General features: G+C 34.5%; 1 protein-coding gene across 4 annotated transcripts in view; it reads left to right on the forward strand.

The window, feature by feature from the left end:
- Nucleotides 1–2378: 2378 nt before the first annotated feature.
- LOC106674369 (protein split ends) overlaps nt 2379–24301 on the forward strand; it is a 169198-nt gene continuing 147275 nt past the window's right edge. For all 4 annotated transcript variants that reach the window (XM_014407015.2, XM_014407017.2, XM_014407019.2 and 1 more), the window contains exon 1: nt 2379–2798. In XM_014407015.2, coding sequence (XP_014262501.1) covers nt 2716–2798 — 83 coding nt within the window. In that variant the 5' untranslated portion in view covers nt 2379–2715. The remainder of the gene's footprint in view (nt 2799–24301) is intronic.

Here is a 24301-nt window from a genome sequence, read left to right on the forward strand (position 1 = left end):
CAGCAACAATTATCAATATTATTATTACTATCGATAATATTTAACAATAAATTTTGAGTACAGCAGGGACCTAATCTAAATTTAAAGTTTTCTGGTTTACTTGGATATTCAAAGTAGAAAATGCGGTAAACATTGAACTGTGCTTACTTGTTGATACACACGCAAGCGCGAGCAAAGATTCTTGCCAGAAATTGTTCAATATTTACAAATAACACGATATTCGATATTCTGTTCGCATAGAAATTAACGCAGAAAAAATAATTTAAAGAACGAGGCCTTGTGTTAAATTTATACAGCATTCAGGATTCATATTCTGAGTACGACGGACACGTGCGTACATGCCTTTTGTATTCTATGTACGGTCTGTTTGTTGTGTTTTTTCCGTGTAAAAAGATTAATTTACTTTAAATAAGAGAATGTTGTAACGTAATTGGAGGATTATGAAGAGTTATCATTATGTTTTTTATTAAGCTATGTTATTTTCATCCTACCTTGAAACATTGGTGGCAAAACGACAAAATATTCCACAAATAAAAGTGTAAATTGTTTAGGTTTTACCATTCAGATTCTAGTTCTTTCTATGACAATAAAGTATTTAAAGTAAAAATTAATAAAATCTATAAAATATCACGGCTTCCTTTTAACCCTTGGATTTCATTAAACGCTTTTAACACCTTGTCCAATTTGTTGAAGTCATGAAGAGCGGTCAAGAATGAGGAAGTTTGAAAAACATCTTTTTCATATTTGCCGACGTTTTGACCTTTATTCGGGTCATTTTCAGGGCCTGGGTAAATTACAAAACATATGTTGATTGGAAAAATACAATTTAAGATGTAAATGTAAATTTTGAACCATATTTACTTTCATATATCATATATACTTCTAGACTTCAACAAATTATGAAACAAGTCACTAAGAAACACACACTTTGACCAATGTTTTATCCATGTTAAAAATTGTCTGTGATTTGGGCGTCACCTTTGGAGACTCCCTTTGTTTTTTTCCTGGTCATATTATCGTGATATCCAGGGCTTACTAATGACTTTACAAATGTGCAGGATGTAAAGTCTATTTATTTCACTCTAGTTCAAAGTATTTTTGATTATTATTGTCTTGTATGGTTTCCGTATCATTCTTGTTATTTTGTGGAGTTTAATCGTATCGTAATTTTCTTTATTAAACACCTCTTATGTATTGGTTTTAGAGGTGATTATTATTCCAAGCCCCTTAACTAGCATCCATTCTCTGTCTGTTTAAGATACCAGTTTCATTTTAAAACTTTTGAATGGAACAATTGACTGTTAGTCATTGATAAGTAAAGTTGACTTTAGAATCCTCACAAGAAATATTTTAACTATTGCCGTTATGTGCTTTTTAGTTATGTGCATTTTTTTCTCTTTTGTTTATCTAATACTTTTTCATTTCTTATTTTTTCATATTCTCTACCTTAACAACTAATTATGGTAGAACTATGTCTATGCAGGTTATTACAAATTAAAAATTCATTAAAGATTGATCTTTTTTCGACCAGTCGTTCTTCTCTCAGAACAAAAATGATTCGCAACGCCTTGACATCTGGTGAATAGTTTTATAAATTTTTATTTTTCCCTCGCGAGCCCCTTGTTTAATTTATTATTTGATCATTATTATTATGTGATCAATTTCTAGGGCTATTTCGGTTTTAATTACCCAAATATGCATTATTCAATAAATAACTGAATGTTAGATAGTATCGACCACTTTTTTACTTACCGGATGAAGAAAGAACAAATTCAATTGTTAATGCCAAGCTTTCTAGCTATTATGTGCTTTTTAGTTATGTGCAATTTTTTCTCTTTTGTTTATCTAATAAAGTACTTTTTTCATTCATTCATTCTATATTTTTTCACATCCCCTAACTAGTTGTGGTAGACATTTATGTCTTATTATTACAAACTGCTGATTCATTAAAGATTGACCTTTTTTTCCTATCAAAATGTTACTATAAGTATACTATTAAGTTACAAAAGTGTTCCTGTTGTTTGTAATCAATGAGACAGGACTGAATTTTCATATTGAGTCGTGTCTGCTCTATTAATAAAGGATCATCGTGGAATTTAAATAGTAAAGTGTGGATTTGATTCATACACGCACTTGTCACTTTAATGGGAGGCTCCATATTTTTTTATAAAGAATTTTTTTTACGTTGGCCTCCAGTGGAGTAGTAGAAAACGAGGTGTAGGGTGGAAAGGGGCGGCGTTGCCGGTTGGTGCTTCACCAACGCAGTCCCCCCTTCTCTCATCCGTTTTACTCGCCCAATGGCGGTGCCCCCCCTTTAGGGGCCCCCCTTTCTCCTTTCCCCCTCCCTTTCACGAGGGCCTCTGGTAAACAGACCATTCTCTCCCTATGACTCCAGTGGAAGTGTGTATCGAAACGACATGCGTCCGTTTTGTGCATCAGTGTCCAGTTCAGTGCAGTGTCACCCTTTAGAAAATTAGGCGAAAGGAAGGAAAAAGTCATTTGTATTTTTATTTCGGCCGTGAGACAAGGAGCGAATTTTCATTTTTGTCCAGCTCCTATTTTTGGCTTTATTTGTTTTCCGAAGAAACGAGAGGAGAATATATATAAAGGAGGAATATTAACGTGAATGCACTATGTGTTCAGTGAGTGTTTGATTTTTTGTTTTGTGAAATGAAACGTGAGATCGTAGGTCCCAAATGAAGAGTTTAGAACACGATGGTTAGGGAGACTCGTCACCTGTGGGTCGGAAACCTCCCGGAGAACATCCGAGAAGATCGCATCAGAGATCATTTCAAAAGGTATAAACGCATTTCATCCTAATCTTGTTCTTTTTTCAGGGCGAAACGTCTCCGAGGAGGGGACGAGGTCCAGTCATTTAGAGACCGACATTGCCAGTCTCTGTTGTAAAATTTGTGCAGTGAAAGTCCGCCGGTGGTCGGCCGCAAGGCCCTGGTGCACACTCTTCAGACCCGATGGACGTCCTGGCGATCCTTCGACTCTCGAATAGTGTACGGATTGCGTAACGACCCCGAACCCCGCATTATATAACTAGAGTTTGAAAAAAAAAAACCATGTGACTGACGGCTACCATCCCAGTCGCCTCGGGACCGTTACCCCGGCTATAATTAAAACGTGACCTTCATTCGGGTAAACGGAGTAAACAAGGAGCCGAACTCTGCGGCCACCGCCTTCCCCGGTTTGCCGATGAGAATGCGCGTAAACTTGAATGAAAACAGGAAGTAAATAACCACCCATCCACCCCCCGACCACCTACCAACCCTCCAATTTCCATAGAAACATGTTAACGCGACAAACTTAAAGTTTAACGACATCTTCATCGGATCAGCTCCGTCTGATGGCATTTAACACATGTCCACAGATTCAGCCAATCGTCTTGACCTACAATGGTTCAACCCGAAATCGACAATAATGCCAATAAAAAGTGTTGAAACTTCGGCTGATGCAAGTGCAGAAACCTTGTACCTGCAAAGATCTCTGTTTTGTTGCGCGGTTCTCTGACATCCGCGGTTTCATGTCAGAAACCTATTCGGTTTTATCCAGTTACGTGAATAAGAAATAGTTCAAACAAAAAAGGGCACTGTACACCTAGGATGTGATTCGTGTTTGGTGGATTCATGTGGTTCCTTCACTACATTCACATTTTCAAACCAGGAAATATTTAGTTTTAACCGTCCGGTTACCACGATTTCAACAAAAACGTTCATAAACGGTTTATCAAAACACACACACACACACACACACACACACACACACACATGTTGTGGTTTATTAAGTATACGACCAGAACACAGCATTCATTGTCAAGTAAGGACCTTCAAGTTTTATCGATTCTGTACTTCCCTGCCTTATTTATGTTTTATAATCGGCACATTTTTTAGTTTCAATAGGCTATTGAATAATCAATTCTTAAAATCTCATTAGAAACAGTAAGCGTACACACGTGCCTATATATTCTACAGACTGCATCTAACAAATAATTCTTAAAAATGATGCATATAACACTCAAAACAGTACATACATACGAAAAGGACTGTGAACCTAGGTGGGACTTTCGAGTTTGAGTCGATTCCTGGTTCCTCGGCTACATTCACATTTTCAAATGAGGAAATGTTCAGTTTTAACCGGCAGTTATCGATTTCAACCAAGACATTCATAACGGTTAATCAAAACTCACAACGTGTTTATTAAGTATACGCATACACAACGAACATAGGCATTCACTGTGAAGCAAGGACATTAAATTTTGATCGATTCTGTAATTCCCTGCCTTATTCAATAATAATTGCTGCATTTTTCAGTTTATACAGGTTAATCAATAATAAATTGTTAAAATCTCTATTTGAATAATGGTAAACATATACGCATACTCAACTAAGAAATAGTTCTTCCAAAAATGATGCATATACACGTACAGAACAGTTAAAACGGTTCATACCTACAAAAGAGCATTGTGCAGCAGGAAGGGCATTCTAGTTTGGATCGATTCGTGATTCCCTCACATTTTATATTAGGGGAAACTATTCTGTTTTATCCGATTATTTGAATAAGAAATTTTTCACAACTCGATTACAAAAATGAAACATACACATAAAGCACAAAAAGAGCATTGCGCAGCAAGGAGCTCATACAAGTTTGGTATATTTGTGGTTCCTGCCTTATTTACATTTCGGAACGTTTTCAGTTTCAACGGGTTATTTAATAATAAATTGGGAAAAATTCTATTATAATAACAGAGTATACATAAACAAAGGGACATAAAAAAAGGTATTGTGCAGATAGTAAAGGTATTCAAATCGATTCTAGAAGCCCACTTATTTTAAAATCAGGAAACTATTCAATTTTTTTGCGTTTATTTTGATAAGAACTTGATTACAAGAATAATGTCTATATACATACATGTGTACCTACCAGTTAAAACAGTTTTTACATACACAAATAATTTAGATAAATTTAATAGTAGTACTTATAATAGTATTACTATTATTAATAAATTGTTAAAAACCATTACAATAAAAGCATATAAACACAGACGTGCATGTCATAAGTTTGTGCAGCTAGGAAGTTTGGTCGTTTGGAATTTTGTCTTATTTTATAATCAGGAAATTATTCAGTTCCGACTATTATAATAAGAAATAAAGTTACAAAAATGGTAAATATACATGTACGTAACAGTGAAAGTAGTATAGACACATGTAAGTTCATAAGAGTATTGTTCAGGAAAAGGACACTCAAGTTTAGTCGATTCGTGTTTCTCAGCCTTATTTACATTTTATGATTAGGACATTTTTAGGTTTCAACGGGTTATTTAAGAATAAGTTGGTAAAAACTCTATTACAGTGACAGTAAATATATACACAGGCATTAAGGATTTGATTGATTCGTGGTTCCCTTGGTTATATTCGTTTTAAAATCGGGAAATATACAATTTCTACGTGGTATCTCTTAAATAATTGTTTAACTTGATTTCAATAAATCCGAACAAAACTGTTAATCATAAAACACATACCACACATAAGTACGCACTAAAAGAGCGAGCATCGTTCAGGAAAAGGAAGGGCAGTCAAGTTTCGGTCGATTCGTGATTCCTTCCCTCTAAACTATTGTTTTATACGGTTATTTATAAGAATATTCTTATATATTCTTGAAAATGCATTTTGGGAGTTCGACGATTCCAGAGACCCTGGTTTCTACTCTTCTGGGATTAACGAATTGGTTGCGCATTGGCAAAAATGTTTAGATAGTAATGGAAATTATATCGATTAATTTTTTTTTTCAAAGTTAAATTGTAGCTTGTTTTCTACTGAACATAAAACCCAGCATTTTTCCATAAACCCAATATAAATTGAAAACTCAAAGGGCTTAGGTTAAAAGCCCTTTCTATAGCTTACCAACCGGCGCCTCATGGCTCTCGTGCTGAACAGGAAACCGCTAAAGCTTAATAAAATCAAAAAACGCTGAAAAACTCAATAAATAATTAACATAAAGTCTTATGTTTATATTAAAATAGAAAGGATTATTGCTAGGCACGTTTAGGTCCCGAAGAAATCCTCTATTATATGAGGACCTGGCTTAGTTTAATATACATCAATTTTCATATTTATCAATAAATATGGTCATATTCTTATTGGGTATAGAAAAAATTGGGGGAAATATCTCTAATATATAAGAATATATCAGAACTTGTTTAATAAGAACCTACCTCGATTACAAAATGATGCATAACCCTTGACATGGTGTGTATATACAGAAATAAACACTGAAGGGCACAAAGTTTTGTCAATTCGTTATTCCTTGGCTTTTCAAATCAGGAAATATTCATTTTTAACTCGATTTCAAAAAATCTGGACATTAAAGTTAATCAACACACACAGATACACACGTTTTATGTTTATTATGTATAATCAAACACAAAGTAGCATTGGGATGCATTGTGCAGGAAGGGCATTCAAGATTGATCGATTCTCTGGTCCCCTGCCTTATTCACATTTTTTAATCAGTGTTAAGGAGGTTATTCAGTTTCAACCAGTTATTTAATAAATAGTTAAAAAGTCTATTATAGTAACTATATATACACACAGACTAAATTATACCAAAAGGTCATTATATAGCAATGAAAGGCTTTGAATTTTTTCTCGATTCGGATTTCCCTCGCGATAATTATTCATTATTTAACTCGATATTAATAAATTACAGATATAACGGTTGGACCAGCAAACTTGGACACATATTTTTATAAAATATGCATTGTGACATGGACATTCAAATTTTGTTAATCCTTGGTTCTCCGGTTCAGTACCGTATACTCGGAAGAAATGTGCAGTAATTATAAAATAATTTTGATATTAGTTTGATGACCGATGAAAATAATTGGTTCTAGGTTTTGTAGTCATTAAGACTCGTAGTGTTGAAAAGTTCAATGAAGTTCGGTTAGATAAATAATTTATAATAATTTTTTTCTTCTATTTTTTGACTTTCCAAGAGGATTTTTCTTCATTTAGCACTCCACGAACCCACCTTGATACCGATTTCTTTTGGTGTAACGCATGCCATTGATAAAGCTTTGAAACGAGAACGATCGATGGAATTTTAATTGGCGTTTCTTTGTCTGGATATCGTAAAGTAAGGATTTATTTACAAAATGAGCCGTTCATTCATGCCGCCTTTTGCTATAAAAGGAAGGAGTTTGATTAAAGTTGTAACTACACCGAGGAACGTTTTGAATGTCGCAATTTCATTGTATTAAGCTTAAGGTTTTCTCAAATTTCCCTGTGCTAAAAGGGTATGAAATACTTACGTGAACCTATTTACACTATTGGTTTTACAGTTTGAAATTCGATATTCTCTTGTGATCTAGGGAGAAACACACTTAAAATCTCGAAACTTGTCATTTGGAAAATTATCAACCCCTTCTGTCTTTTATAAATTTCAGTTCATTAGGACTTATCCACAAAGGGATTGGTTGACATAAATTAAATCGAATATCGTATGTCTGTCTCAATAATCCCAAATGTCGTTTCTTGTCGGGCCAAGTCGAAATATTTTATTGTATGTGTACATTTCCTTTCGGGATTGTTAGGCCGGAAGGGACAAATAAGGTAGTTAGGCGGTAAACAAAGTTACAAATCCTTTTTCCAATTGATCCGTAAGGATTAGGTCTGTTTGGTTCGGATTCGTCCCGTCTGCATCTTTTCTTGTAAGTGACAGCTAAAATTTTATTCCGGCTGATTTAATTGGCATTTACAAAGGATTTTTGTACGGCAATTTCAATCGAGTACCAATGAGTCGAACATGGCGATTTTTCTCATCAAATCAATTTCAGTTTTCAGTTCTTGTGTATGAACGTTAATGATATTCAATAAGCACCAGTATGACTAATGCCACTTGAATATGCTTTTTTGGACAAAACGAAATTTTATTTCTAGGCCTCGTTGAAAATTCCATTGATTTTCGAAGAAAGCCAGCCCCCCTGTGACAGTATCATTGCTGCGTTCCCCTCCTGTGCGAATTGAATTCTATTCGATGTTCTCATGGGAATGGAAAAATGTCTTCGGTCTAGGTTATAAGTCGGTCTTTATTATTGTTCTAGGCACCAATCTATTTACGCAGTAGCTAGTTAGAAATTTCAATTTTTTTTACTAAATAGACCTATGATCCTTGTTGAAAACGTTAAGGATTCGTTGGAAAATATTAGATAATCCTGGTCCGCTCAGTTTCTTGTTTTGTCTGTCAGACCTGTTTAGCCATTTCACGATCTTCAGCGTTTAGTCTGTGTGTTATGATGTCAGCTCTGTTCTTTTTATATATATATATATATATAAAAGGGTGATAACGTTGTACTGCGGACAATAGACACACATTGACGGCCGAAGATGGAAGAACGATGGGACGCAGAATCTAGAAAGTTCTAGATTTGGAGATCTAGTTACAGATCTAGAAAGTTGAAGTTTACAGCTCAATATTTTACTAGGGATATAGCTAATTTGATCCGAATCTCTTCGCCCTTTTTCATTTATTTTTTTTTTTTGCAAACTCACTGCACTCAGCGACGAAAACGAGTCTGGCTACAGGCCTGCAGCGAAAATAGGCTGATCAATTTCCATCTCGTCGTGATCATAAAAATTGTTCTGCATCGTTCATTGTACAAGAGACACAGCACACAAAGGCGAAAAAAGCTATAAAAACGCAATAATTGAGAAAAGAAAATTTATCCTTGATCTTTGGGCGTTTTCATTAGGGTTGGTCATTGTTACTCCGCCTAATTATAATTCAATGTTTAAAAATTCCACAGTAAAACATTCCCGGCTGGGCCTCCCATTGTTCTAGTTTTTCACTCCCCAACCGGTTTTTGGGGCTTCCAGGATGGTCTACCCATTGTATATCCCCTCTTCCTTATGGGGGACCTTCGATTTATTCGTCACCTGGTCGTATTGTACATATCTATCTGGTCATTGCTATAACTATTTCAGTTTTAGGGGATTGGTACAATGTACTTTCGTGAAACTAAATTTTAGCTAATGAGCCGTAGTCATGCAAATTAATTTTTTTTCTAAATTATTCTAAACTTCCTTTTTTATTTACTTTAAAAATGTGTGATCCTTCTTGTAGGCTTTAACATTTCTTGAGGCTAAAATTGTTTTATAATTAATTGGAAGCTCTGTTATATCCTTTATTTCATTGAATCTCCTCTTTTTATTTTATTTTTTTCCCCATTATTATATGCTCCATAGTTTCTTTTTCCTCACAATACTCGCCGACATTTTGATTTTGTGGAGGAAACAGCTACAGATGGCATGGTTGGAGCGAAGACCATGAGCTTATCCAGAGCTCTGCTAGTTGTTTTCCAGTTGGTTCTTCTAACCGCCTTGCTGTTCGAAATAAGGTCATATTCGCTGCTTTTTTTTTCGCCAATATATACTTTTTCATTCCGGCATGGACCCGAATCCTCACAAGTTGGATTGATGTAGTTGTCTGAAGCATGATGACTTCGATATTTCAAGTGTGCAGAGAGCTTAGTGAATCAGACCAGTTATAGAGTAACACCCAAGCGATCTGTTTTCAACTTCTTTCTGGAACAAAATATTGGCAGAAAACGAGCGAACTTGGTTCAATATACAACGAGATTAATTAAGAATATTCTTTTGATGTAGTCTTAATCGTCTAAATTAACGTTTTTTGCTCGAGCGTTAAGTGTGGGGGCAAGAACAAAGAAACCTTTGAATAGGTACACCTGTGTAAATAAAAATCAGCCAGCGAAAACATCCGAAATGTCACCTTGGTCGCACATTATAACCATTTTGTAGCGACAGGTAAATGCTTTTAAGTTTTCTTACATAAGAAAATGTACAGCATAAGTAGGGAGAGGCAGGATTCCACGAAACAAACGACTACTAAACTACAGATTCAAATAAGAAATATATAAGAAAAAAGATTCAAATAAGAAATATATAAGATACAAGAAATCTCAGAATTTGTTTTTTTGTTAAACTGTTATATTTTGATTATTTAAGTTAGGTCATTAAGTAGCAATTAGATCATGTTAATCTTTGGAGTCGAAGCTACAGTATACTGTTGTATTTATTTAGTTTTTCATACACTGTTGCCTGCTAATTATAAAACGTAAATAAACAAGTAGATTAATAATGGCAATTATGCCGCTTCAAACCTACGCTGTACGAGGCTGAAGTGCGTTCACCGAGGATGGCCTAGAACCGAATGAATAAGCGAGAAGAGGCGGACCAGCGATGATTAATTACGTTCAAACGGTCGGTCCAGTGTGAAAGTAATTGAAAGTCGAGCCGGAGCTATTCTCGTAAGGGATCTCGTAGGAAGTTTTTGTTTCTCAAATTGAAATATGAACAGATTCTTTCTACAGGCGCATTCCAAAATTAAACTTCGTAAGTATCAAGATGGTCGATCTAGATTCCCAGGGTTATCACAGACAGCTCTGATATGTCTTGAAAAATATTGAGAAATTTTAAGAATGCGTTGAATATTTAGTGAAAAAAATAGTTTATTGTGTGTTCAGTCTTCTAATACTATAGGCGCCATATTTTATTTCTCTTTAGTAAAGTTTTGAATTTAGTCTTGACCTGTTAAGAAATTTCATATTTTTTCCCCATCGGTAAATTAAGGCGTTGGTGTGTCAAGTTGCTCTCCGGCCTTGATTAACGATTCATGATTAACCTTCATTTGGAGGAATAATAATATTAACACATAGAAAAAACAGCTATGAAAACAGTTGGTCGGAAGGACAACCATCTGCCCTCCTGTGAACAGATGTTTTTGTTAAGAGGGAGTTTGAATTACCATTTCGAATCATGAGCAATAACAGAAGCATCGAGGGAAGGATCTAATTCTGGTATTATTTTTAGAAAGTGGCCGTTTTATTCTTGGCCACCTTGTCAAATGGCAATAAACGTTTTCCTCTTTACCTCGTTATACAAGCGTTTGTTTTTGCAAAATGGAAAATTTGGAATTTTTCGATTATCCGAGCTGAAAATCGTTTATTTTATGTCGGCAATAAGTAATTATTTTCCTGGGCTTAGATCGTGTTTCCTATTGTTTGGCAATAATTCTATACTTTTCACACAGGCCAAGGTTGGTGATAGTTGAATGTAGTAATTTCGAGTTTCTTTAGAAAAAGAACACGTTTTAAGCATCAACTATTTTAAAAGACTCGTGTAAAATTGAGAAATTTTTGTTATATTAATAAGAGCATGCTAGAAGCTTTATCTTAATACAATATATTGGTTAAGTGAATCTGTAGTTTTGAACGTTTCCGATCAATATGGTCCGGTTATCTTCGCTGGTTTGGTCTGTCAGACGCGTTTCACCATATATTGTTGCACGGTTTGCGTATAACCCTGGGCAATTTCAAGAAACATAAAACACAACAATATAAAAGACCCGATGTTTGTTGTTTATGTTTCTGTCAGGTGCCTTTTGGAATTATCAGTTAAGAAGTTTCACAACGTTTTCATTGTAAAAAAATACAATTAATGGCCAGTTTCATAATGAAATAAAAACAGTCAACAAAAATATCGCATTACTTGAAAGTAACGAAATAAGAATATCGGTTGATATTTAGCTTATTTGTTTGGTCTGTTGGTTATTTGAATTGTTTTCTAGTCGACAGTGAAAAATTGATTTCGGGACAACAGTTTTCAAGCGCGAACGGAAATCGCGTGGGAAATGTTTTTCTCTCTGTCTATAAAATAATAAATTACATTGAACATTTATTAATACCGTAAGATTAATATAAGACGCGTCAGTGATTTACGTTTGATTGGATCTTCTCTGTTTGATACTCTCACCCTTGGCCAGACCACCAACTAAATTTAGAACAATAGGCCAAATTTAACTTACAAAGTGTTTATTTTAATCATTTTGTTTTTCTTGAGGACAACAGGGTGATGAACCAGAAGCTTGGTAAGCAGTCGTTGGTCCTGGTCTGCTTATCTAAAACAGTGCGTAACTATTACCATGTGGTAATGACACAACGAACAACAGAATTGCCGAAATGCTTTTGACAGACCAGGATGATCGAAACCGACTGTTCAGTTGCTTTATCCTGGTTTTTTGTCTGGTTTGGTCATTTTGTTATTTTCAGTAGTTTGTCTTTGTGTTATTTTGTCATATAGAGTTTACAAAGAGAACACGATTAAAAACAAACCAAAGACCAACCACTGAAGAAGGTGAAATACGTCTGACTGACAAATGTAGAATGTGCAAACTAGTATGAACACTTTTATCCATGGTTTTGTCTGTCATACTTGTTTAGTCATTTGACGTGTTTTCAGAGCTTTGTCTTTGTGTTATTTTGTTATTTACATTTATTTTATTATTACAGTTTACAAAAACAAAACAAAGACCAAACACAAGAAGATGGTGAAATGCACGTGACTCAAAACTGGGATATGCAGGCCAGGATGATAGGAAACGACAAAACCGTGGATTATTTTAAAATTTAAACGTAGAAACCGACCGTTCCGTGAATACATCGTGAAAGAAAACAAATCTTTCTCAACCCTTGACATTTCCTGCAGGCCTTTTTACTTTCACTCGCTACTGTTTCCTTTCTTGGATATAAATATCAAATGCGGGATGTGTTGATCGTGTAAGATTTCAAAGATAAGTTATATTTTTAGAACGTAAGTGAAATTTAGACACCTTGAGATTTGTTGTTGAGATTTTCGTTGTGATGGGACGTGGTTTGGTCGTTCCACAAAATTTCGTTTAACGCATGGCAGATGGTTCCGTCGAAGCCCAAAAAAGAAAGTTTGGTTTGATCTTTGTTGTTTTAATTTTCTTACCATTGGCCCGTCCACCCGCTAAATTTTGCAATTTAGCCCCAATGGATTAATTTTAAGCCAACAAAAGTTATGGTAATTCTTCCTCTTCAGTTATTTGAGTGAGGAACCAGTAGTTTGATCGTTTCCCATTATCTCCCTGTTTTAATTTCCTCACTTTTAGCAAGGCAATACATAAATTTAGGTCAAAGGGTCAGTTTTTAACTTTCAAAGGGTTATTTTAATCCTCTTTTCTTTCCTCTTGAAATAACAACCAGTAGGTTGTTTTCACCCTGGTTCGCCTATTACTGATGGTTTTATCTTCCTTATGTATATCGACATTGGTGGGTTTTCGTATCGGCTAATTTTGGAGAAAAACTCACTGATTCGTTACTGAACCTGATAAAACGCTGAAAATAATTTGACAGAGAAAACTAACGAAGTTATGTTATCGTTGTTCCATTATCGTAACACTCCAGAGGCTGAAATAAGTTTCGAAGTGATGAAATAGTTGTACGTGGGGGAACCGGGTACTTAATTGCTACTCTTTGAGGACCGGCGGGTGCTTAGGGTCTTGGCAATGGTCGGCCTCCCTGGGCTTAGAGCCATATAAATATTAGGTGAAAGTCATGCCAGCAAGGGGTGGAAATCCTCTGGTAAGGAATGCGCCACGTTGGGGCACCCCATCGATCCGGAGGCTCAGCGTTGCCAAATCACCCCTTCATCCCCTTGCCCAAACCAACCCACCCCCACCTTTTATACCAGTTCCGTATTTCCAGCCCACCATCGAAAACTTCCCTTGTCCTTTTGGACAAAAATTGAACTCATTAAAATAAAAACCCCAGGACATCGTCAAAACCCTTATAATTAATCGGAAAAGTTTCCTTTTGTATCGATTTTTCTTTAACTTTTCACCCTTATTTCTTTACTATTGATATAAACAGAGTGTGCTATTTGTCATATTTTTTAATGTTTCAATTTCATGAGGATGGATGGTCTCATCTTCATACCCAAAATCTTAATGAGACAAGTTCAAACTTAGTTTCCCATAGGAAAGCGGACAAAAACGAAAATTTAATTGCCGAAACAACAAAAGAACGGAAAGACGAGAATCCAAAAACCGACAAACATTTATATTTAACCTGCACATTTCATTCTGTACGCTATTAACCGCAATTTACAGATTAAGAAAAATATATTTTTTATGTAATTTTAACATGTGAAGGTCAGGCTATATAGCGAACCGACATTATTTAAAAAATTTCTTCATTCATTTTCAAATTCATTTTCTTATATTGTTAATCAGATTTTCATTAAATTAAACAATTAAAAAAAAGAAAATATAAACCGTATCCATAAAAATTTCAGTATTACACCATATTTCATCAATAATTTGTTTCGTCTCATAAGATCATATTTTCTATAATTTATTAACAATCTTTTTACCAGTAGACTCTGGTCTGTATGCCTTTGACAGGTGAAGCCTTGTTATATATTCAGGATCGATTCGAGTCCGCTTGTTCTCGCCCTTTCGCCTTCATTCTAAACGGCGAACTTAGAAACGAAAATGGCGTTGAGCTGAAAATGCTCTGACCCGAGGCATATAGCAGCGAAGATAGGCGGACCAGAGTCGATCGATTTTGATCAAAGTTCATTGACTCGGCGTAATATCACACTGTCCTAATTTTTTCTCATTCAATATGTAACTTGTAAGTTTCGATCAAAATCTTGACTATATTCAACCTGTAGGTAATTATAAACGAAAACAGATAAACACGTCTTGTTCAAGTTGGAAAAGGGTTTGCCTTGTGTACGATGTTTATCGTTTGCAAAAATCTGTCTGCAGACGGTTCAACTCTAACCTTTCGCTAACAATGTCATTCTTCAATAAATTGTTGAAAACGTTTCAAGACGCGGATTGTGATCTGTTTTCCATTGTAAATGGACGTTCGTTATTCTGAGTTGATTTGGTTTGGAATTGTAAGAAGGAAAGAGTTAAAACCAAGGTTAATGTTCTGTACTAATCACATCCAAGGTGATTGTGTCAAGCCGGTTTTTTAATTTGTTTAACAAATTTCATCAGCAAGATTGGCTAGAAGAGAAAACCTCTTATTTGGAGTATTTTTGACTTGAAAAACCTCTCCATATTGATTAAAGGCGAATAAAGAAAAATAATTTGGTTTTAAAAATTCTGCAAGTTCAATAATAACAGCTCTATAAGTTTGGTTTTGAGAGTTTTGATCGTATTGGTCTGCCTATTCTGTTTTGGCTTTTCGCCATCTTCAGTTGTGGGCCCGAGTGATTGTAGTTTCTTTTATAAGTTAGTGAAAGATAATTAAATAGAACGCACACAGACGCACCTCTGGACATGTCGAAAAGCCGAAATTGGACTAACTGGTAAACTACTGGTTTATCACTCTCAGATCACATAATGTAATAATATTAAAGTTAGTTTAAATATGACCTTGTAAACATACATACATACATAATAGCGTAGTTATGGATGAATGGGGTTGAATTTACAACTCATAGGGTAGATTCATAATTTATTTTCAAGTGAAGTACTCTGAGTGAAACTTCAGAACTCCGGCTTGGGTTATGATTCATTGAAAGGACCGGCGGAAAGTTTCGCGGAGAGATGAAGCTCGATCCGCGCGGTGAAGGGGAGAGGAAAAAGGGCAACGGGAATTAAATTGAAACTTTAAAGGGACGCCCCACTCCCGAAAGGGCTACCGCCCCCATTGAGACTGGAGTACTACGAGTTTTCCGGTTTCGGAGGTGGTGGCGGGTCGATGGGGAGGCCGCCATTACATCGAAAGCGAAGTTGCCAGATCAGCAGTGTTCCGTGCTTTTCCGAATTGCTGAACTGGAGAACGATCGGAGAGATGACCCCCTCCTTGAGAAAATAACACGACTTTTCAAGCCAAACCGACTTCCCCGTCGGTTTAAAACCATCACAATATTCTGCTCTTTCTGGGTTAATTTATAAAAATATTTAACTAAAAATAATCAAACTTTTAACTAGGTTTTGATTGCTCTTCTTAAATTATCAAAATTTATTAAGATAAAAAGGGTTTTACTTGTACTTTGAATCCTGGGGAAACCTCATCTGACTAGTTTTTAGTAGTTATATATTCTGCCTTACTTCTACTGTCTTTCAAAAATATATTTTCCCACAATATTTTTTAGTTTATTTTTCGATTTTCGGCTACTTTCGAAAGAAATTTTTCTAAAAAAATTCGTTTTGATCGGCCGTGATTAATTATCAAAATTCGTTAAGGTAAAAAGGGTTTTAATTGTATTTCATCTTGGGGAAACATCATCAGACTAGTTTTATGTTACTTGTAGTATGTATTCTGCCCTACTTCTACATTATTTGTCTGAAACTTATTTTTTCTCACAATATTTTGTACTTTTGTTAGATTTTCTAAATAGTTTTTGGCTCGGAAAGTGTTTATTTGATCTAACTACTACATAATTTTATCTTCGATATCAGGAACTACTTCTGTACTTCGGGATTTTTTTATCTGGGACAAATTGCTAAAGAAATATACAAAAAATCACTAACTTCTACATCTTTTTGATCGCCCTCATTGACTAATCAAAGTTAATTTATTTTAATTAATTAACTTTACTGTATTATACATTTAAAACAATTACTTGATTTTTTCACTCTAGGAATAGGTTTACTTGTGAAGCAAGTTTAGTGCTACACATATTTTGTTGCAAATATTATTTGTTCTAACTGCTACTTCTATCTATTACGTCAGGAATTATTACAATATTCTGTACTTTCGATTTTGGGAAAATATCTATAGAAATCCAACTAAAAACAGTAAGTTTTAACTTCGTTTTGATCGCCGATGTTAACAGAGTTGATTTAGGTAAAGAAGGTTTTACTTGATTTTTTGCATCCTGGAAAATCTTAGGCTACTTTCGAAAGAAATTCTTGTAAAAAAAAATTCGTTTTGATCGGCCGTGATTAATTATCAAAATTTATTAAGGTAAAAAGGGTTTTACTTGTATTGCATCTTGGGAAACCTCATCAGACTAGTTTAATTTTTTTTTAAACAACTAAAACATTAAATTTTAATTTCCTTTTAGTAGTATTTGTTCAATTATCAAATTTGGTCCTGTTAATAAGGGAAGTTTTGCATCCTGGATTAATCCTAATTCATCAAATCTTATATTGCATCGTGATATTACATATTTCATTTACACAGTTTTATCTACTATCGGGAAAGAAGTTTATACAAAATATCCTTTCTATACCGACTTCCTTCCCCACTCCTTCAAAATCCAACGTATATAAACATAAAACAGCAAAATCTCACTAGCACTCCCAACACGACACGCAAGAATGCCACAATTACACAGAAAACAAACACTTTGAGTGAGTAGAAATACTTTGATTGAATATAAAAAATATATTTTGCATTGTATAAATCCACTTTTCACATCCTAAATGTATTTGTTAAATATAAACAATGTTTGTAAATCCTTGACCCTGAAGATGATCTCAATAAAGATCGAAACGTTGGCACGATAAAGAAAATGTTTTTCTGAAACCTACATCACACCAGACCGCATCTCATGATTTCTGAATAATTATCGATTACTATAATAATTATCTGTCACTAATCACCACACACTTAAAAAAAAACTAACTTTTAATTTCGTTTTAATCGCCACTGTTGAATTATCAACGCTGATTGAGAAATTTCTGAAATTTATTATAGTTTTGTATTCTGTACATACTTTGTCTTGATATTAGAAATTGTATTTGTTCTACTTGCAAACGTTCTATCTACTACGTATGTCAAGTACTATTACAGCATTACAATATATTCCACGTTGACGGGTTTTTCGATTTGTGGCAAATATCTAAAAAGTAATAATTAAAAAATCACCACTTCGACTTTTTGATCGCCCTTTTTGATTACCATAGTTGACTAAGATAAAAAAAAATTTTCCGGGATTTTTCCATTCAGGGAAATTACTAATTCTAACGTTTCGTAATATTATTAGTTACGACATGGTAGGTAGATGGCTATGTCAAAAATATGTTTTCTCTCGGGTTTTGCACTCTGGGAAAACGTAAAATACGTTAAATATAATTTAAACAACATTTGTAAACTTTTGTTTAGTACTTTGATAATTGATTTGATGTGAGTTGCACCACATGACGATAACTCGGTTGCACTTGGATTATTGACCTGGAATTAGATTTTTAGATGGGTTTTGCACATAATGAATTACCTAAACTTTTTTTTAAAAATAATTATAATATTATTTGTACCCTATACACATTCGTACATATGTGATTAGTTATTATTAGTTAATACTTCAAATTTTTTTCAAAAAATTATTCTCGGAACTGTGCCGCTATTGGGAAATAGTCAAGTGTGAAGAACAAACCGTCTGTTAGTAACTAATTGATTTTGATCCGGTATTTTGTTTATTGTTCTTGTTTAATTATGTAACTGGGCGAAAATTAGTTTTTAGTCGGGTTTTGCACTGTCTTTCTAAACAATATTGCATATTTTGACCAGGAATAAAAGATTTTAAACAACAGATTTGGACCTTTGCTAAACTTGTGAAACACATCAATTAGAAAAATCGCACAACGATTGGTGAGATCGTCAATGCTTTTTTGGGGGAATTATAAACCATAATTTTTTTTTTCTTTTATAGATGAAAATTTCTTCTTTTCAATTCTTCTACTAAATCATGAAAGTAAGACATGATGTACGAAAGTAATACGTTTGACACTGGAAAATTCATAGTAACCAAATTTCCGAGTCCAATATATTCACTAAGTTCTGTATATTCATTACTTAGATGTTGGACGTACTTGGATAGGATTCGAGTTAGAAGACACAATTGCGGTATCTTCCACGCAGGCGGTGATGATGATGTTAGATAAGCAGTATAAATGATATAAAGGATGGGTCCAAGAACGCTCCCTCGTGGGACCCCGCCTTGTATCAGCGACTCATTGCCGCACCTCACTCTGAAGCATCGGGGTCGGTTAGATTTGATTCATGATAAGGAGTGGGTAGGAGTTAGGAGATACCAGTATATAAAGCATACCCTGGTACCAGACCTACAAAAGCCTGTGCTATTTTAATCATGAATGGTATCAAATCGGTTATCCTGTGATCCGCAATGTATTGATGTTAGTTATTAATTTTAGATTTAATTTAAAACTCTCTTATTTCTACATTGGGTAATTTATTGTGCTCAAGTCATTAAAAAAATGTACGTTTGGTTTTCTCTTTGGGGTAGTTACGAGGAATATCTAACAAATTCCCTGTGTTTGCCATATAAATATAATTATTCAATTAAATTCTACATGTGTATTTGTTTCTAAATAACAAATCATTTGTCTTGTTACAATTCAAACGGCCCTTATTATACAAAGTAAAAAGGTTTAATATTGTGTATACTTGTTATATTTGAATATTTCATTTGTTCGTCTATATTGATGAATTGATTTATAAATAAATTGTCTAGATAATTTTTTTTCTAATCGGGAGAGAAAAATATTCATTATATGGGAAACGTTTTGTTTTTGTAAAAACGATTTGTTTAAATAATTATATTTGCCATTATTGTTTAAAAAATAGTTTATAATGTTTTTTTCTCTACATTTGGAGAGATTCTTCTCTATAAACAATGTAGTAACAGTTCAACGCCCTGGAAATTAGAAAGTATCAGCTTTGTCTTTACAGTGGGGAAACTTATGGTCTCACCTCACTTGCGTAACACCTATTCTTTTTGACTTTTATGCAGGTGGGGAACGTTTATCGCTTTCGGCGTTCTGACGGTGCGAAACGACATGTTGCAACGCCTAAAGTGAATTTTTGAAATTAAATTAGCAACCCGATTACTGCAGACCTTCTGCCGGGAACCTCTGCAGCTCTTCCTGCATAAAATATAAACTGGGTCACGTTCGGATTTTACGGCTATCTCTGAGCAGAGGAGAGGGCGAATTGTTGTTTTATTGTTTTAAAATCTGGAACGGACAAAGTGATAAACGAAAATCTGGCTTTGTAAGGATCGTTTTATTTTAAAATCCTACTGTACTTGCTTGAAAGAATTAAAGGCAGGCTTTGCTTAGAATTATTTCAAATTAGTTAATATAAAATGCAGTAGCTTACTCAGCTTTAGTGGTTGTCTGTTGGTTTTTACCAGCCATAAAAATTTTATGTCACAAACGGCAAAACAGCCAACAGAAAACTCACCGAAAAGCCAGAACGCGTCCGAAGATCCAAAACATCGAGGAGGGCGGACCTGAAGGCACAAAACAAACCTTCTCAGACATCCATAGGAATCTCCTATAATTAAATAATAGTCATCTACAATCACCCTGGTTTTTCTGCATCAGTGATGCATTTGTGGGTTTTATGACATCAAATTCTCAGTCGAGTCGCTTTTACAAATTTGCAAGCTCACTTCTGAAGATGGCCAAATCTGATAATGTGTCTGGCAGACAATACCAGGATAGGCAGACTGATGATCGGAGACATTAAACCACAGATTTTCGATCGAAACCACAGATTCGACCACGTAGAAACGAGCGGGAATCAAGTCAGATTTTACCTCACTAGACATAATAAAACAGCGGTATCACCTGTCTGGAACGTGCAGAGAAAAATCGCATCTCATGAAAAAAGGCTATAAATCTGATTGTTGAACCGGTTCTGAATATTTACCGGCACGGTTTTCGGATGTTTGTCACTTTCCAGTAGTGCCAATAAGAGGAATCCTCCTAAATCAAGAACTGTGGAAAGTCGCCAAAATCTGTTTATAAAGTGGCCCAACAAAAACGTTAGGGCGTTTAATTGAAAAAAGTTTGTTCTTTTAATCATCAAGATAACCTCTTCATATTTTATTGTAATACCCAAATTTTTCACCGCCTCATCATATGATTAAATTAGTACGCCATATCATGCCTGTTGTTTTTATATCAATTAATCAATCATATTCAAAAGTATTTTTTAATTTTTCACCTAACGTTTATTGTAAATGATAAAATATTGTAAAAAACCATAAAATATTATCGTGCCTTGTTAATAAATGAAATATCACACTTGACCATGATTTTATTGTTATGCACACATTCTTGATTAATCTTTTATCTTGTCTGATCAACTTATAGCATCACGTCAAAAAATAATTTATACGATTCGAAAATATTGGCAAGAAAAAAAGTGGCATACTGATCACTAGGGATTTTTCCCGACTGACGTTCTTGATCAACCTTTTTTATTTTCTTATGTTTAATGTTGTTTCTTTTGTCCGTTCTTTTTTACAATTGTTTAAGGTTCTAAATGCAGAGTTTATAAAAAATGGCACAATTCACACAACAGCCGGTAAACTTTTACGTTCGTGTCAGGTTGGCGAAAGATGTGTAGATTACAGTAAAATGGTCTGCGATGTATGTATAATTTATGAAGGTTATTTTGAATAATTTATATTCTCGTGAAGTAATACTACTTGCATAAACCTATTTATGTCTGTGTACCGTGTAGTAGTCTCGTATTGAAGAATCCCAATACGTCTCACAAGGCGTGCGGTGCTTTTTTTTGAAGTGTTGTGAAGTGGCGCATGAATTAATTGTACTTCAAATTGAATTAATTATTAGTTGTGAGATTTTATCATAGGTTCGGCTGAGATGAACCAGAAATTTGTCAGTTTCCGATTCTGTCTTTCTTCGCTATCTTGTCTTGCCGCTTTCGCGATTTTCAATACTTCTGGGTCTTGAGACATTAGTATTACAATGTCGTTGAACGATCAAAAATTCTGGCTTTGCTTCTAATGACACCCATTTAAAACAAACTGGGTTAGAAGGCGAACGAGGGGAGCAGCCGATAAAAATTTCTAACTTTCACGAAGAGATAATTCCTTAAGGCTGGACGAACGAAATGCCATTTTAAGAAGCCTAGATTAAAGGCTCCCCCACTTGGGTCCTTTTCGCTGATCTTTCCTCGGCGGGTGCCACGCGTTTTCCTCGAGACCGTGGAAGTATTGGAGGGGTCTCGAGTCGAGAAACCGGTTTTCCACCAGGCAAAAGTGGCCCTTCTTTTCCCGTTATGAGAACCACAGAACGCCGACTCCCACTCTTCCAATGAATCTTTCCGTAAACAAGTTAAAAACAACAATAGACACTCTACAACAATGGTGACTGAGTCCGTGCTGAAACCAAGAATCTATGGTGCACGCCTTGAACCTTCATAACTCAGAACTTCTCTCGAGAATTTTATCACCATTAACTCTTAAATTTTAATTATAGACATTAAATTGATAACTCGTTCGAATATTTTATTCTTGAAACAAGACCATCCATCATAAGACTGCAGAACGAATCTGCCCTACATAAACAGTAAGATTGGGGCCAGACTGACTGATGGATCAATAAAGGTTGAAAATTGACCGCATGATTCATACTTAACGATTTATTTTCTAACTCTACCTGTCTAAAACGACGAAACAATTACAAATTCAGTCCATAAAATAAAACTGAAACAGTTTAAGAAGAGGGAATATTTATTACCATATAAGAAAACGGATCTGCCATCAAACGAAAACACCGATTTGCCTGGATATTGAGATAAGAATATCAAAAAGAAATTAGTAGAAAAAAGAAACATCGTTATAACACTATAAAATAAAACCTTGAAGGATTTTTCAGTGACTATAGTGAAATTTTCTTTTAAACTCCGCTCTCCTTCTTAAGACTTTCTAATTCTGACATATTGTGAGGATGACGCGAACGGGTACCCCTCTCGTGACTACCCCAATTAAAACCACCGTTAACTCTTCTTGAACGGTTCTTGATACCCGTTCTCGACTTTTATAAAATGTGTTTAAAATAAAACGGATGCGCCAAGCTGATACATGTCTATTGGCTTAGGATCGTTACTGGTCCGCATGCCCTCGCTACTACCAGACTTTTTTGCACTTAGGCAATTGTCGTTTGTTTCAGGATGGCGATAATGTCATACCCAAAAGACAGTCATACTGAAATGTCAAGTTTCCTCATTTTTTCAAAATTTACTTTCTTAATGTTGGATTTAAACTCAACTCCGCCTATATTAAACAGCTTAAAAAAATTTTTGTCATTTATTTTTGAAATTGTGTTATAAATATGATGATATTACTTGTAAAAAATATCTCGCGTAAAATCATTGTGTTTACTTTAATTATTCAAATTAATTTTTTTCAGTTAAGTATCTTAAAAATTCCTAAATAATCGCTTGCATTAATTTGAAATCGAGGTATTTCTAACTATATTCCTTAATTATTTTAATAATTCATTTCTAATAATAATAACAAAGAAACAATAAAGCAAAATGAGAAAAATTCTTTGCTTGTTTGGTATGTAAACAAATTTAATTACATTTTGTCTGGCTTTTTTAATGATGTTTTTAAAAAGGAAAATTGAAAAATGAAGATCGATTAGGGGTGAAATGGTGGTCACAATTATTTAAAGCATTCCTATATTTGATTATAACTCTTTAACTATTTTGAGGTATATCGTCGTAGTTTGATTTGTGCCTCTCCTTCTAACTCTTATGTAGATGAAGTATGGGATCAAGTCCAACTAAGTCACAACTATTTCAAAATATATTGATAATCGCCGTTAATTGCAACTGCACAGAAACCTATCTTAAGAATTTATTTATTAAAGTTTTAAAAATTTCTTTTCGTAACATCTTCAAGGTAACAAGAGCAATTGAGTACCAAATTGGACGTTCTATACACTTTCGTCCTAATGTCAGAGCATAGTTGACAAGTGTCTGTTAATCAGTTGATACAATTATGCAATTATTTAATTATAAAACATCTTTGGGTTCAAAGGACTTGCCCAAAGATAAAATTCAATGATATTCTAACTTACATAAAAAAATATTTCATCCATACGTACTTCGCTATGGAGCATTGCCTTGCTGGACCGATACTTCACAGTGATATACAAGGGAGTAGTTCAGATCAGGATATAACAAGGGATTTTGACCAAATCGGACCAAATCGAGGTTGCAAAATTACATAATGGATCGGTTTGAAGTTAGCCTGAGGGGATTAGCTGGAATTTGAGGTCGAAGGAAAGGCAATAGCAATGTTGATATTTTTTTTCCAAGCCGATTAACAGTTTTGCTTCCTACTGCAAACTGCAATTTACTTCACTAGCTGTTCACCGTCCTTGATTATTTTGTATTCCAAGACGATGCTAAATTAAATCCATTTTCTTTCTTTCACTCTCTCTGGTCAATCCATGGCTTCTCATAAAAATTTTTAAATCTATATATCTTATAAATTTATATATCTTCCAAAGTCTTCATTTTTCTCTATACTTATATATTTATAAAGAAGTTATTGGACAGACGTTCCAAAAGAATGTTGTATAAGTCATATTTATATTGCCTTTAATAGGCTTGGGTAATTGTAAGTTTGATTATTTAAATTGGCTGTGCGTGGGTTGTGGT

Source organism: Cimex lectularius, unplaced genomic scaffold, assembly GCF_000648675.2.
Source record: "Cimex lectularius strain Harlan isolate CLEC.00 unplaced genomic scaffold, Clec_2.1 scaffold188, whole genome shotgun sequence".
NCBI lineage: Eukaryota > Metazoa > Arthropoda > Insecta > Hemiptera > Cimicidae > Cimex > Cimex lectularius.